The sequence below is a fragment of the Periplaneta americana genome, chromosome 10 (assembly GCF_040183065.1).
Source record: "Periplaneta americana isolate PAMFEO1 chromosome 10, P.americana_PAMFEO1_priV1, whole genome shotgun sequence".
Classification (NCBI taxonomy): Eukaryota; Metazoa; Arthropoda; class Insecta; order Blattodea; family Blattidae; genus Periplaneta; species Periplaneta americana.
In genome coordinates this window covers 42,570,859-42,585,168 of record NC_091126.1, presented here as the reverse complement: position 1 = coordinate 42,585,168, position 14,310 = coordinate 42,570,859, and the positions used below count along the sequence as shown (strand labels likewise).

General features: G+C 35.4%; 1 protein-coding gene across 16 annotated transcripts in view; it reads left to right on the top strand.

Annotated features, from left to right (window-relative positions):
- p120ctn (adherens junction protein p120) overlaps positions 1-14,310 on the top strand; it is a 258,208-nt gene that overhangs the window by 188,682 nt on the left and 55,216 nt on the right. For all 16 annotated transcript variants that reach the window (XM_069837251.1, XM_069837248.1, XM_069837246.1 and 13 more), the window contains 3 exons: positions 1,223-1,475; positions 7,096-7,234; positions 12,358-12,703. In XM_069837251.1, the coding sequence (XP_069693352.1) occupies positions 1,223-1,475; positions 7,096-7,234; positions 12,358-12,703 (738 nt within the window). The remainder of the gene's footprint in view (positions 1-1,222; positions 1,476-7,095; positions 7,235-12,357; positions 12,704-14,310) is intronic.

Sequence of the window (14,310 nt, the reverse complement as noted above, 5' to 3'; positions counted from 1 at the left end):
TGTATGATCTAAGCTTTATCTGCCTCATCTGAGTCATAAGTACAATTAAAAAAATTATGAAGTATTCAATATAACTGCATGATCTAAGCTTTATCTGTCTCATCTGAGTCATAAGTACAGATAAAAAAATTGTGAAGTATTCAATATAACTGCATGATCTAAGCTTTATCTGCCTCATCTGAGTCATAAGTACAGATAAAAAAATTGTGAAGTATTCAATATAACTGCATGATCTAAGCTTTATCTGCCTCATCTGAGTCATAAGTACAGATAAAAAAATTGTGAAGTATTCAATATAACTGCATGATCTAAGCTTTATCTGCCTCATCTGAGTCATAAGTACAGATAAAAAAATTGTGATGTATTCAATATAATTGCATGATCTGAGATTTATCTGCCTCATCTGAGTCATAAGTACAGATAAAAAAATTGTGAAGTATTCAATATAACTGCATGATCTAAGCTTTATCTGCCTCATATGAGCCGTCCAACTAATCGTCCACTTGTATATAGATCATACTTCCGATACCAAACACAGATTGAATGTTTCTGTAAAAAAAGTTATTCCATCTGCCTGCCTGAAAGCAGCTTTAACATATCAGATTTTAAAGAGTTGCAGAGTGGTGGTATGTGAATTAATGATGGCGAAATGAGTCCTAGGTCCAACTCCGAAAGTTACCCAGCAATTCTGCTTCAATTGGTTGAGGGAAAACCTCGGAAAAAACCCCAAGTAGGTAACTTGTCCCAACCAGAATTTTAACTCGAGCCCACTCATTTCACGGCCAGACCTGCTAATTGTTACTCCACAATGTTTTTGGTTAGAATGTTAGATACTTCTCAACACCACATTTTCTCTTAATGAGGATCTGGTCAATACTGTTTCTTTGTCGGTGTGAGGTTAGTACCTTTAAGTAAATGGCTGGAAGGGACAGGATTCTTTGCCATTTCTAAGAAATAAGGTCATCCTGGTTGTCTCAAACTATAATTGACAAGATCTAAGAGAACTGAATTGTTGTGAAATGTATAAAACGTATAGGAAACTATATGTAATCATTATGAGAATTTTTTTCCTTCCTCTTATGAATATTATTCATGCAATTCAGAAGCAATAATTAGATTGTGAAGAAACTTGTGTCTGTTTTGAATTGTAGCCTTATGTTGGATGAAGAGTGTAAACTTAAATTATATCATATTACATGTATTTGTAAATTGAATTTTGCAGGTTGTGCAGTCCTACCTTTCGCTATTGCAAAGTTGCTCGAATCCTGAAACACTCGAAGCCGCAGCAGGGGCCCTTCAAAATCTGGCAGCCTGCTACTGGCAACCAAGCATTGAAATCCGAGCAGCTGTTCGCAAAGAAAAGGGGCTTCCAATCCTTGTTGAATTGTTACGGATGGAGGTGGACCGTGTTGTTTGTGCAGTAGCCACTGCTTTAAGAAATCTAGCCATTGATCAGCGCAACAAAGAACTCATAGGTACTTAAACTTTAATTTCACGAAGGTAAAGATTTATATAATCTATTAACTTGTTTAAAAAACTTTTTTGTAAAAAAAAGTGCAGGAATTGCAAGTGAGTTTGCAGCATGCATCAATCATTGGCATGTGATTTTCTATAAAATTTAGCTTCTTGTGATGTCGTTAAATTTAAAATAAACATGTGTGAACAAAGAGTAAGAATAAAAAGTATTCCTAGAGTTTTTACACTTCAGTCTTAAAATTCGTAATACATATTTTTTTCTTTTATTTTATTTTTTTTTTCTTTTCCTCTTAGACAGTAGTATTGATATTGCGAAGGTCACTCAGAAAGTTACCATGTACGGAACAAATATTAATGATAATTTAAAACTGACCATTACAGCTTCTGAAAAGTATTCTCCCTCATCCTCGCTACCACTCAATATTTTCACTCATGCTGAGCTTGCCTTGGTATGCAGGGAGGATGAGTGACAAGCTTTACGGAGATTCTTTCTAAGAAATTTAGAATGGCATTGGCTGTGTGTGCAGAAGCATTGTAGTGATGGAGTCTTATGCCCCTGTTTTTGACCGTTTTCTAAGCTCCTTTTGAAAACTTCTGGGAGATAACTGTTGTGTACCATTGTTAAATAACTGTCCTCTGACCCTGAAGTATAAATTTTGCCATGTAACCAATAATAGAGTACAAAGTCACGAATATTTTCTTTCCCACAATTTCTCATTCAACTTTTGTAGGGTGTGTGCACAGTCTACTATATACAGTCGCGAAGCTCAATATGTAGTAAAAATGCAAACATGGGTAGTTGCCCACCACTAGGATCGCTACTATCGCCTCATCATTGCAGATCTCTCTCCTAGCAGCCGACAAAATATGTTACACTTCCGTTGTTGTGTTCTTTTGGAAAAATTAACACCTTCCTTCCATTATTGAAATATTAAATGCATAAAGTTAATTTATTATTTTAATGAAGTATATTAAATTCCACCATAAACTCGAAGATACCTACAAGAAATAAGTTAATATAATTTTTGTTTGTGCAAAACGAACTGAAATTTACTCATTCAAGATTATAGCGATAATTAACTATAAAACCAATAAATATTAATTTGCATTTCTCTTTAAAACAATAATAATGGAAATATGAATTAATGGAGTAACTTACGTGTACCGGTACTTGCAGTGTAGGCTTACGTAGTTAACAAAGTGGGATGAGGTTAAGCAATAATAATCACACCAGAATTGGAAATAAAACGTGATCAATAAATTTCATTAAAACAAACTTAATTTTTCTACGTCTTTAGTAAAATAACACATAAAAATAATAACAAATTTAATAGCTACAATTAAAAATATATCCTCTGAAAAAAAAAGTGGACCTAACCTTTATTTCTCTGGAAATTTAGCAGCCTAAGTGACAGAGCTTTAACCGGTATCTAATGTCCTTTCGGTTATACTGAAACATTTCATTGTGAAATTTAAGGATATAATGTATTCTAACAGTCACAAAGAACTTCAAATTAACAGTTTTGTTTCTGCACAGCATTCTTGTGGAAACCCAGGAACCTTTCTGAATCTTTCGGGAATCGGAAAAAGGATAACTCTGGCCTCTTTCTCTTACTGTTGCTACAGTTTATAGCACTACAAACGTCTCCTCCTTGTCCCATATTATTATTCCAATTATTATATTTTAGCCATTAACATTTTCATTATAACCAATAACGAACATTTCACAAGCATCAATGTGAAATACGCAACGAGCTAGCACTCGATAGAAATACTACACAGTCCAAAGTCGACAATGGATAGTCTATTGTTTCTAGTTGCTAACCGCTTGGAGCGCTTTATCACGAGATTTGCAAAAAAACACCTCAAGCTTCGCGACTGTATATAGTAGACTGTGGTGTGTGTCTATGTCATTGGGAAAGATCTTCAGATCAATGATTGGCACTTTACCTATGATTTTTAGAAACAAAGAGAGTCCCCATTATTTTAACATTAACACATTTCTTCTTGAGCGATCTTTTGATTTTCATTGTTTGTGAAACAGTCAGTGGGATGAAATTTTTCTGAGCCTTAAATACTGATGCAGTATTTTTTAAACATTCACCGATCCAATCTATATCGTCATAATATTGATGATGTTTACGTGAAAGTGCTTAACCCACAAAAGAAAGATTTTGTCTGGAACAAAAAAATTAAATTTTAACACATTATTATTAGTTACCTTATATGGTAGGAGTGTAAACATTATTATCAGAAACATATCTTCATATTTTGTAATTAAATTTTAACTAATTTCATTAATTACAGCAAAAAAAAAGGTCTAATTTAAAGAAATGGGGGTTAAGCCCTTTTAACTAAACACCATCAATATGTAACTTGGGGAGGGGGGAAGCAGGGTCTTCTTGTACCGTCTTCTCTACAGCTGTTTTTTCTTCAGTCACTTCCTCCAAAGGTCTTCTACCCTCTATTTATCTCTTAACTTTAAGTTTAAGAGAGGTTCTATCCCCTCTTAAATTCCGCAAATCGACTAAAAACCTTTTTTCACAAAGGGACCAAATCCCAAAAATCTGTGTAATTCTGTCAAGATGCTGCTCCTAATTCATACTCATTTTGAAATCTTATAACATCATTGCATGATAATATTCTAGTTCGAGATCTATTGTGCATGTCTGAATTACATAGGATTTTTTGGACAAAGTAAATATTTAAAAAATTAAAAAATGAAATTTATTAAGTGTACACTAAAAAATTTTTAAATTGACTGAATTAAATTCTTTTCGTGTAAGCTTCAGTATACTGTAGAATAGACAATGGAACAAATGCTTGGTATTTTCAGCCCAGATTCATTAATTATTTAGGTTATACATCATCAACTTGGAATGATACAGGCATATTAAACAAGTTAGTAAATTTGTTAAAACTAAGGGTAACATAAATTCTGTATTGAAACCATCACTGGTCCAAAAGCATACCAGAAAAAAAACTTAAGCAACACCAATTCTGACATGTGATTGTGAAGCGTGGACTGTCAGGAAGAAGGATAATGCTGGAATAACTGCAACTGAGATGAGGTTTATGCGACGTATGACTGGATACACAAAATGGGATTGCAGAAGAGAGTAGTGAAGAAATAACACCAGAAGTTTTCCAAAGAAAAGATTTGTAGGACTTGGATAATCTATTGCACAAAAATATGAGTGTGTTGAGACTGAGAGGATATTGCAGGGAATGTAATTATATATCTGTAATGTGTTGATATTGGCAGGTTTCACATATCATAGCAACATGGCTAGTTTAGGTCTATAAGAGAAATAAATTATTATTATTATTATTATTATTATTATTATATTCAACTGCAGTATGATGTCATTACCAGTTTTTTAGAGTAATGAGTTCTTCTTTACAATTTGTCCTAATAATGGGTTTCTCATGTACGATGCAACTGGAGGTCTCTGACTTTGCTTGGAAAGCATTAGCTTGGCAGGAAGGTAGCACTCACCGGTTGCGCAGCTGGTGACCTCCCCCATTTCTCGTAACAAGATTAGTCTTGCAGGCGCCTTAGCTGTAAACAGTGCGTATTACTCAGCTCGTTCAGTTTAGTTTGCTGTGTGATTGAGTACACATTTGTTCATTCTTATTGTGTGTAGATTCGTTCACTATGTTACAGTAGGGAGGAACAAGTGTTTATTGTGTTAAATTATGCAAGAACAGAGTCGTACGTGCAATGTCAGCTTGCTTTTATACAGAAATCTCCCAGCGTACATGTTCCCAATAAATCGACGATATACAGATTACTAGAAAAATTAAGAGAGACTGGATCCATGTTAAACGTAAATAAAACTAGAAAACCAAGTATTCTGACCAAGAAAAAATTAGACGAGATAGTAGCAATCTTAGAAAAATGTCCGAGAAAATCATTGCCTCGTTTAGCATTTCAGTGATTGTGATTTCAACAATTTCGGTAACAGAATTTCGTCAAGTGTATAATAACGTGTTCAAAAGGTGCCAGGCTTCTCTAGCAGCAGAAGGACGTAATTTTGAGCACCTTCTGTAAATAAAGGTAAGCTTAATCTAGTCACATTACTTAGTTTACGCACAACTCAGGGGAGACGAGCTGGGCTGTGATGCGTCAACCGTGCTAGACATATGTGGTAGATGTGCCGTGGGAGATGTGGGCAGACGATTGTGTCGTACATGATAAATCCTGTATTTGTTAGTCTCTCTTCTAATTTATTTCGAAAAGAAATCACATGTGTCCTTAGTCAATTGCAGATACAGTAAAACCTCGATAAGACGCTCCCGCTTATTACGCCATCCCGTGTAATACGCTTTTTTTTGTCCAGTCCCTGCACATTTCATATATAATGCCTGTATAAAATACCCAGTTTGTTGCGCTCAAGTCCCGCATAATACACTGTTTCTGTGGAATATTTTCGATGTAATTTTCAGCAATGTACTGTAACAGCAATGAAACATCTTGGTCACCGAACTCATTGGTGCCATTAACCTGAAAAGTATTGGTATTCGACCCTGTACCTGCGCATTTAAACCTTCATACTTCATACCTTATTATACCCCACTCTCTTCTTACGCTCTCTTACTCGACTCCTTATCTGCGTGGTTAAAGCCTACATACAGTTACAATACCTCACCCTCTTGCTAACCCTCTCTCTCAAACAACATTCCTCACTCGGCTGTAATAAAATTCTGGAAATTTTTGCTGGGCAGTTTGTTGTCTTTTGTGTATTGAAATGTCTGTGAATGTGATTACAATGAGTGTTAAACGAAAAGCGCTTTCTTTGTCGGAAAAATTGGAAATCTTACGAAAGTACGATGAGAACAGTACTCTTACTCCGAAACAACTCTCTGATTCATTAGGAATCCCATCTTCGATATTAAGAACGATAATAAAAAATTGCGACTCAATCACTATACTGTAGTTGCGACGTCGTCGGGAGGATATAATCACAGAAAACTGAAGTGTGGTAAACATGAGGACTTGGAGAACACACACATGGCAAACAACTATAAATGACTTTTTTCCGAAAGAATTAAGTACAGTACATATTGTAAATGTCTTTGACGTACAGTACAGTAATTACATAATTGAGTAATACTATATTACCTTTCATGAATCATGTATTTCAATAAAGAAAAATGCTCATAGATACTGTATTATAAGTCAAAATTAGTATACCCGCCTAATACATGGTCCCGGTTAATATGTGGTTTACACCCAGTCCCTTGAACAGCATCTTATCGGGGTTTTACTGTTTTTAAAAAGGTTATTAAATAAGTGAGTTTTACTCCACAAATTACAAAATTCACAAAGTCTTTCTTGAGAATCTTGTTAATGATGTTACTGCTCTAACTAGAATCAGATATCTAACTGATGAGACTGCGAATGAGCTCACAGCTTGCGTATTTACAGAGCATCGATTGTCTCATATATACTTCGCCAAGCATCACTGCTACAACACATATTGCATGTTGGATGTACATACATAGCCTAACCAAAGTGGACAAAGCGGACAGTCTCTCACATTGGAGAACATTCTGTAGGAACATTAAAGCTGCACGTGCTGTTACATTTATCTTCTGTTTTCTTGGTAATTTTAGGCAAATATGCTATGAGGGATCTTGTGCAGAAATTGCCATCGGGAAATCCTCAGCATGACCAGGGCACATCGGACGACACGATAGCAGCTGTGCTTGCAACTCTGAATGAAGTTATAAAGAAGAATGCAGAATTTTCAAGGTTTGTGTTAATAACAAGGAAGGAGATCGATAATTCAGCAATTTCTTTTCAGGACAATTGTTGTGTTTCCATTTATAATTAAACATCCTTCTATCCATTTATGATCGAAAGAAACTTAAGTTAATTGAAGAAACATACTTTGTACAATAGAACTTCATTTTTACATGTCTCTCTCCCACACTTAGTATTTTTTTTTTCCTTTCTAAATGTACAGTAGTGACAAAACAAACCGGACCAACCCTTGTAGCTGATTTCAGAACCTCGTTCACTCCAGAGCACAATAGACTGGTAACTAAGACTTTCGTGGTTCGAATCCTGCCTGGGAAGGAAACTTTTTTTGTTCCTTATTCAAATTTATTCTCAGTACTTTTAGACTGCAGCGATATTTTACGACTTAATTAACTTATTATTCCCAGAACATGAATTTTACCAGCAATCGAAAAGTATTGGGAATAAATTTGAATAAGGAACAAAAAAAAAGTTTCCTTCCCAGGCAGGATTCGAACCACGAAAGTCTTAGTTACCAGTCTATCGTGCTCTGGAGTGAACAAGGCTCTGAAATCAGCTACAAGATTTGGTCCGGTTTTTTTTGCCACTACTGTACACATTTCTCAGTTTATACATAGAAATTTGTCACACATGCCCATATTGAACGAAGGGCTGACCTTTAATGTCGATAAAAAACATGTAGTTATGGGTATTGTAAATGATTGCTATTTTCTGCATTCTTTCATGGAAATTTCATGAATGGATATCTACAATACTTTTCTTTCACACTTCGGCCAGCGCACGGTGGCTTGTATGGTGTCCGCAACAACTCAGACTCCTGCCGAAACAGTTATATCCCCATAGCTGGGACTCCTGTCGCCCACTCATAAGATTTGCAGATTGTGTGAGTGAACAGCAGTTGCACTGAAGCTATTGTCTAGTTTGTTGCGTTCCTGTTCCATGCGTATAAATGCACGGGTTTTAAGTGCTAATTAAGTTACGTGTTATCAGTTTGTTTCGTTCTTGTTCCATGCGTATATGAAGCCATTGTCAAGTTTGTTTAGTTCCTGTTCCATGCGTATAAATGTACGGGTTTTAAGTGTTAATTAAGTTACGAGTGTTATCAGTTTGTTTCGTTCTTGTTCCATTCGTATATGAAGCATTGTCAAGTTTGTTTAGTTCCTGTTCCATGCGTATAAATGCACGAGTTTTAAGTGCTAATTAAGTTACGAGTGTTATTAGTTTGTTTCGCTCTTTTTCCATGCGTATACGAAGCAATTGTCAAATTTGTTTCGTTCCTATTCCATTTATATAAATGTACGAGTTTAAGTGCTAATTAAGTTACAAGTACAGTGAAACCTGTTCAAATCGGAACCTGAATAATCCAGAATCCTGTCTACTTCAGAACAATTTATTGGTCCCGGCGAAATTTGTATGTATTATGTGTAATTTTTCCTGAATAAAATGGAAACTGTCCAATGCGGAAACGGAAACTGTCTGCTACTGTTCAAAACGGAAACAATATTTTGGACACACTATATTTTGTAATTATATTTTGAAACGGCATGTAATTTCAAGGAATATACGAAATATGCAGGTCACTAAGATAAAAACAAGTTTTCTTTGCAAAATTCTAGAGGGTATGAGGGTGTGTTGGCCTGTCTGTCATAAATTTTATTACCCTGTTGACTAGGCAGACAAGTCCCTTCAAAGATTTTCAATGCTTCACACCCGTATACTGTCGTAGCTAAACAGAGCGCAAGTGTAGTGATTTCCAGGTAAAAAAAAAAAGTTGCATAAAATGTGGCATTAAAATTAAGTGATGAAGTAAAAGTTATCGAGATAAAGGAAAATTAGAAACAAAGTCTATGTGAAATAATATTGAAGTTCAATTGTGGAAAACTCAGTTGTGACACTTTAAAAAATAAAGATCATAATGAGTGAGTGGCGTGCGGCCAATATTGGTGACACAAAAGGAACCAGAAGGCAACTGTTTATGTGAAAATAAATGAACTGTTATGAGAGTTGATTCTTCATGACCTTTCAAAGAACAAGCCAATTTCTGGATCTGTTCTGCAAAGCAAGCTATTGAACTGGGAAAGAAATGAAATAAACCAGAATTCAAGGCTTCTAATAGATGGCTTCTAGTCCACTTAACTAATAATGTGCAGTGATATGCAGTATAGTATTAGAGTATAGTGTTAGATATTAAAATGAATGAGATTAGTAAACTTTAGTAATGTTTAATGACTGATGACTGAGTTACGATAATATTTATACAGAAAATGAGATTTTAATCGAGATGATTCACCAATGTAATAAGCGACAGAAAGCTGATTTAATGTGATGAGTGTTAAATGGAATATTTTGTACTTCTTGCAGTTTGGGACATGCCATTTTGTTTTTCATGTATATGAATGACAAAATATTCCATTTTAATGTCACACCTGAATAATACGGAAACCTGTCCACAACGGAAAAAAATTAGGACCATGTCACTTCCGTCTTGAACAGGTTTCACTGTATTATCAATGCTTGCGCAGTTTTCCATAATGCCTCGACACCATTACACATTACCACAAAGGGTTTTTATGTACGACACATAACATAACTCGTTAGGGAAGTTAGAAGGTGATTTGAAACACAATTTCCTGGTTTACCTATCCCACACAGAGAAACTGTGCAAAGACTTGTGAACAAATTCAGGGAAACAGGGTTGATTTGTGATAGAAAGCGAAGAGTAACACAATCCCCTAATTTAACTGAATGCGATTTTTATCTATGGGGGAACTTGAAAAATAAAGTGTATGCAACAAACCCCCATACATGGAAGAACTCAAAAAGAAAACATCAAGCGAGAAATTGACTCAATTTCGGATATTGAACTCTCGAACGTGAAAGAAAATTTCCTGAGAAGATGCCAGAAATGTGTGGATAGAGAAGGACATTTCCAACATCTCTTATGATAAGGTATGTGCTTATTATCATTGTAAGTGTAACTGTAACTATGAGAACATGAAGTGATTGCGGGGATATAATAACTGTTTCGATGGGAGTCCGAGTTGCAGCGGCCGGCGTGTGAACCGCCATGCACTGGCCGCAGTGTGAAAGAAAAGCACTGTAATATATTCAGTTATTACCGTCTCATTATCCGAAATAGAAAAGAGAAAGTATTACGATGTTTCTACTAATCGTTTTGGAGAATTTCATAGAAAATACACGTCAATATTTCTGTTACTGTGAACATGGATTTTGGCATGACATCTACCTGTTTTTCTGCCTGCCTATTATGCACGTACAGCTATTTCTTCCAAACTCTTGCAAGGAATTTATTCATATTTAATATCTATAAGTCATGTTGAAAATTTAATTTAATATTATTTTACAAAAAAAAAAAATGAAAAGTAATACAAAATGGTGATTTACTTGAAATCACTCTCTTTTGTTTATGAGAGATGAAGTGATAAATGCACTGACATTGAGAGAATGTCTTCAAAAACTACAGCAATTCTTCAGCTCCAGTCCTCCCTCTCCACTGTATGGCATTTGTTCTTCTTTTGCTCATGCTCACCACGTCTGTACTAACTATGTATTACATTTAATGTCCAATTCTGTATAGATTAAATCTTGGTAATAGATTCTGCAGATAGATTCCCTCATGTCGACCTGGTTGGCGAGTTGGTATAGCGCTGTCCTTCTATGCCCACGGTTGCGGGTTCGATCTTAAATGCCAGTAGATTTACTGGCATGTAAAAGAACTCCTGCGGGACAAAATTCCAGCACATCCGGCGACGCTGATATAACCTCTGTAGTTGCGAGCGTCGTTAAATAAAACATAACATTTAACAGATTCCCTCATTTTCACGCCTTCTATTATGATAATACCATCTTGTAGCTGAGCAATATTACATTTTTTTTTTTTTACTGCAGTGACACATTGTAAATACTCAAATCCCTCTCATTACTACTTCTGTAGAGTATAACATACTGCATTCTAAATCACTTGTGATGTTTGTTTATTCTAATCCCTTGCTACTTATGTTGGGTTTACTTCTGACTGTGAAACCTACCATTTTTTCCTTTTGTACAGTAACTGGAATTTCATATAATCTGATACATCTTTTTGAATATTTTATTGTCCATAACAGTTTTGCTTCTTGTGGATTAACCAAAATATAATCATTGTTTTAGACTTGTAGAGGAAGCTGACATATTAAAAACTTTCAAATATTTGTTCAGAATAAATATTCTTGTATTTACATTAATTTCCGACTTACTACGATTGCCACCACCTTACAGTAATGCTTTCAACTTCGTGTTAGTCAGTGGTTTAGTTGGACTGGAACACATTAGAATGCCATTCCAGAAAATAAAAATTTATGCCTATCAAAAACATGAGGATACCAAACTAGACGGTTATAGCATAGAGTCCATTTGGCAATTGCTAAATTGATAAGGTTTCTCCCCCCCCCCCCAAAAAATCCAACTAAATCACTGATTAGAATTAATTGAATATAATTCTGTAATATATATTCTTTACCATTCCAAGACTTTCATTGATGTTGACAGTAAATAGTATAGGTGATAATTTATAACATCGTGTAATTCCTCTTAATTTGTTTAATATGTGTCTTTTGTAAATTACTTTTGTTTTGATTTTTGTATTTCGATGTAATTCGTCAGTTAATTACATTAAAATAAAATAAAGAAGATACAATCACAAGGGAAGGTAATAATGCAAACCTGTAATGATTTCTTTATGTTTGGAACTACTGTAGGAAGAAATAAATTATTAACTTGGCACTTTGAACACCTCTACCCATATAGAACTCTCAAAGTTTGACTTTGAGAAGTGTAATAAGAGGCTTACAATTAAAGAGAAATGGGGTTTTTTATCCTTAGATCGACTAGCATGAGTGAACTGTTTTGTATCTTTTTAATTCCTTCATGGAAATGTCGGATAGCCTATTGCTAAATGTAATAAATTATTTGGTAACCATATCAACAAAAATTAAAAAAAAAAATCATACATTTCAAGTCTCATAAGATTCTGTTCACATTATTACTACTATTTTTGTATCCCTGACTTTTATTTTATCATAACTTACTGCTATGTAATGCATTGTGTTTCTCAGGTCTTTGCTTGAAGCTGGTGGTGTTGAACGTTTAATGAACATTACACGGCAGCGGCAGAAGTATACACCAAGGGTGCTCAAGTTTGCAGGTCAAGTTTTATTCACAATGTGGCAGCATCAAGAATTAAGAGAAGTGTACAAAAAGCATGGTTGGAAAGAACAAGACTTTGTAACAAAAACAGTTGCAGCAAGAAATGCAGGTCCAAATTCTCCAAATAATGCAAACAGCACATTGAATCGTCCAATGGCTAGCCAGGGAGGTACACGGTATGAAGATCGAACTATGCAACGATCTACCAACATGAATAGTGCTTCTCGGAGTCCTGGGCCTTCCATTTATCAACGGGTAAGTTGACATTTACACAGACAGTGCTTGAGTCACATATTTCAGTTTTACTATATGGATCATAAAAAATTATGATTGTGCAAAAATCCTTTTCGAGATTTTCATGCAATATTTTCAGCAACCACGATACTGACGAATATTTTTCACGTGGCTTTTGTCTGTCCACCTATCTGTCTGTCCATCTCCCTCTCTACCTTTCTGCTTTCTCCGTCAAATAACCACAGTGATTTTTTCCCTTGAATTCTTTCTCTTCCGCCAGTAATAATCTCATGTTTAGACTCGTTGCTAGATACCTGCAAGCATGGATGACGTTATGGAGAGAGTTTTTGAGAAGTTCAATACAGACATGAACATGCTGAGATGAAAGTATTGACTGTAACCATTTACCTCTAAACTGCCACAGCTGTACCATCCAATTTTCTGTCATCTTCAGATTTACTCTCCCCGCAATATTGTCACTATCAACATCACTACCTATGCCACCCAAATGTATTATTATAAAAACAAAGACACTAGAAATTATCACGACTCATAGTGATTGCAACATGATGAATTGAAGTGGGTTGAATACTTTTGTGCTGCACACAATCATCTCACACATACCCATTGCTTAGTACATAGTCAAATCCCAATTGCTTTCATGCTTTCAGCTATCTGGGACAAGTGTGCATTGCAAATTATGTAATATTGTGTAAAACCTTTAGATATTTTGTTGTGAAGAAGGTGTGTGAAATATAATGTCTGGTATTATGCCCCTTTGTTTTATCTTGAGTATTATATAGGACCATGAGAATCTCCTTTTCGATGTTCTTTTTCTTCTTCTACCAATAGATCTACCTAATTCGAGTCTAAAGCACTAAGGTCTGAGAATTTGGCCCATATTGTCCATATACAGGGTTATACAGACAACTCAAGAGGCAGGTGTGAACTTACTTAGAGTGGTTGGTTTAATCCCTTTTATATCATTGGATACCAAGGAATGGTTCCAAAGGTCACACCCAATTACATCCAGTTCTGGACACGAGCAGGATGTGTGAAGAAGCCTTCATGCAAGATCATATTAATGAAACCCATGATTTGTGTCTTTTTTTCTGGCAGTATACTTGTCATCAATAGTCATACTTCTGTTTAGTGCTAGGACGGATTGACTGAAGTCAGGCCATGGTCCTTAGATAAGAAGTTTAGACTGTCTCGTGGCTGGTACATCACTATAAGACCTGTGGAATTTCTTATAAAGATCTTCTATCTGTGCTCAGAATTCAGTACTTATAAGAAGGCCAGTACAGGGCTTTGTTCTATCTGATGCTTTTCCAATTCACTGCGGGCTAAAGCAGGGAGATGCACTATCACCTTTATTTTTTAACTTCGCTCTAGAATATGCCATTAGGAAAGTTCAGGATAACAGAGAGGGTTTGGAATTGAACAGGTTACATCAGCTTCTTGTCTATGCGGATGACGTGAATATGTTAGGAGAAAATCCTCAAACGATTAGGGAAAACGCGGAAATTCTACTTGAAGGAAGTAAAGAGATAGGGTTGGAAGTAAATCCCGAAAAGACTAAGTATATGATTATGTCTCGTGATCAGAATATTGTACAAAATGGAACT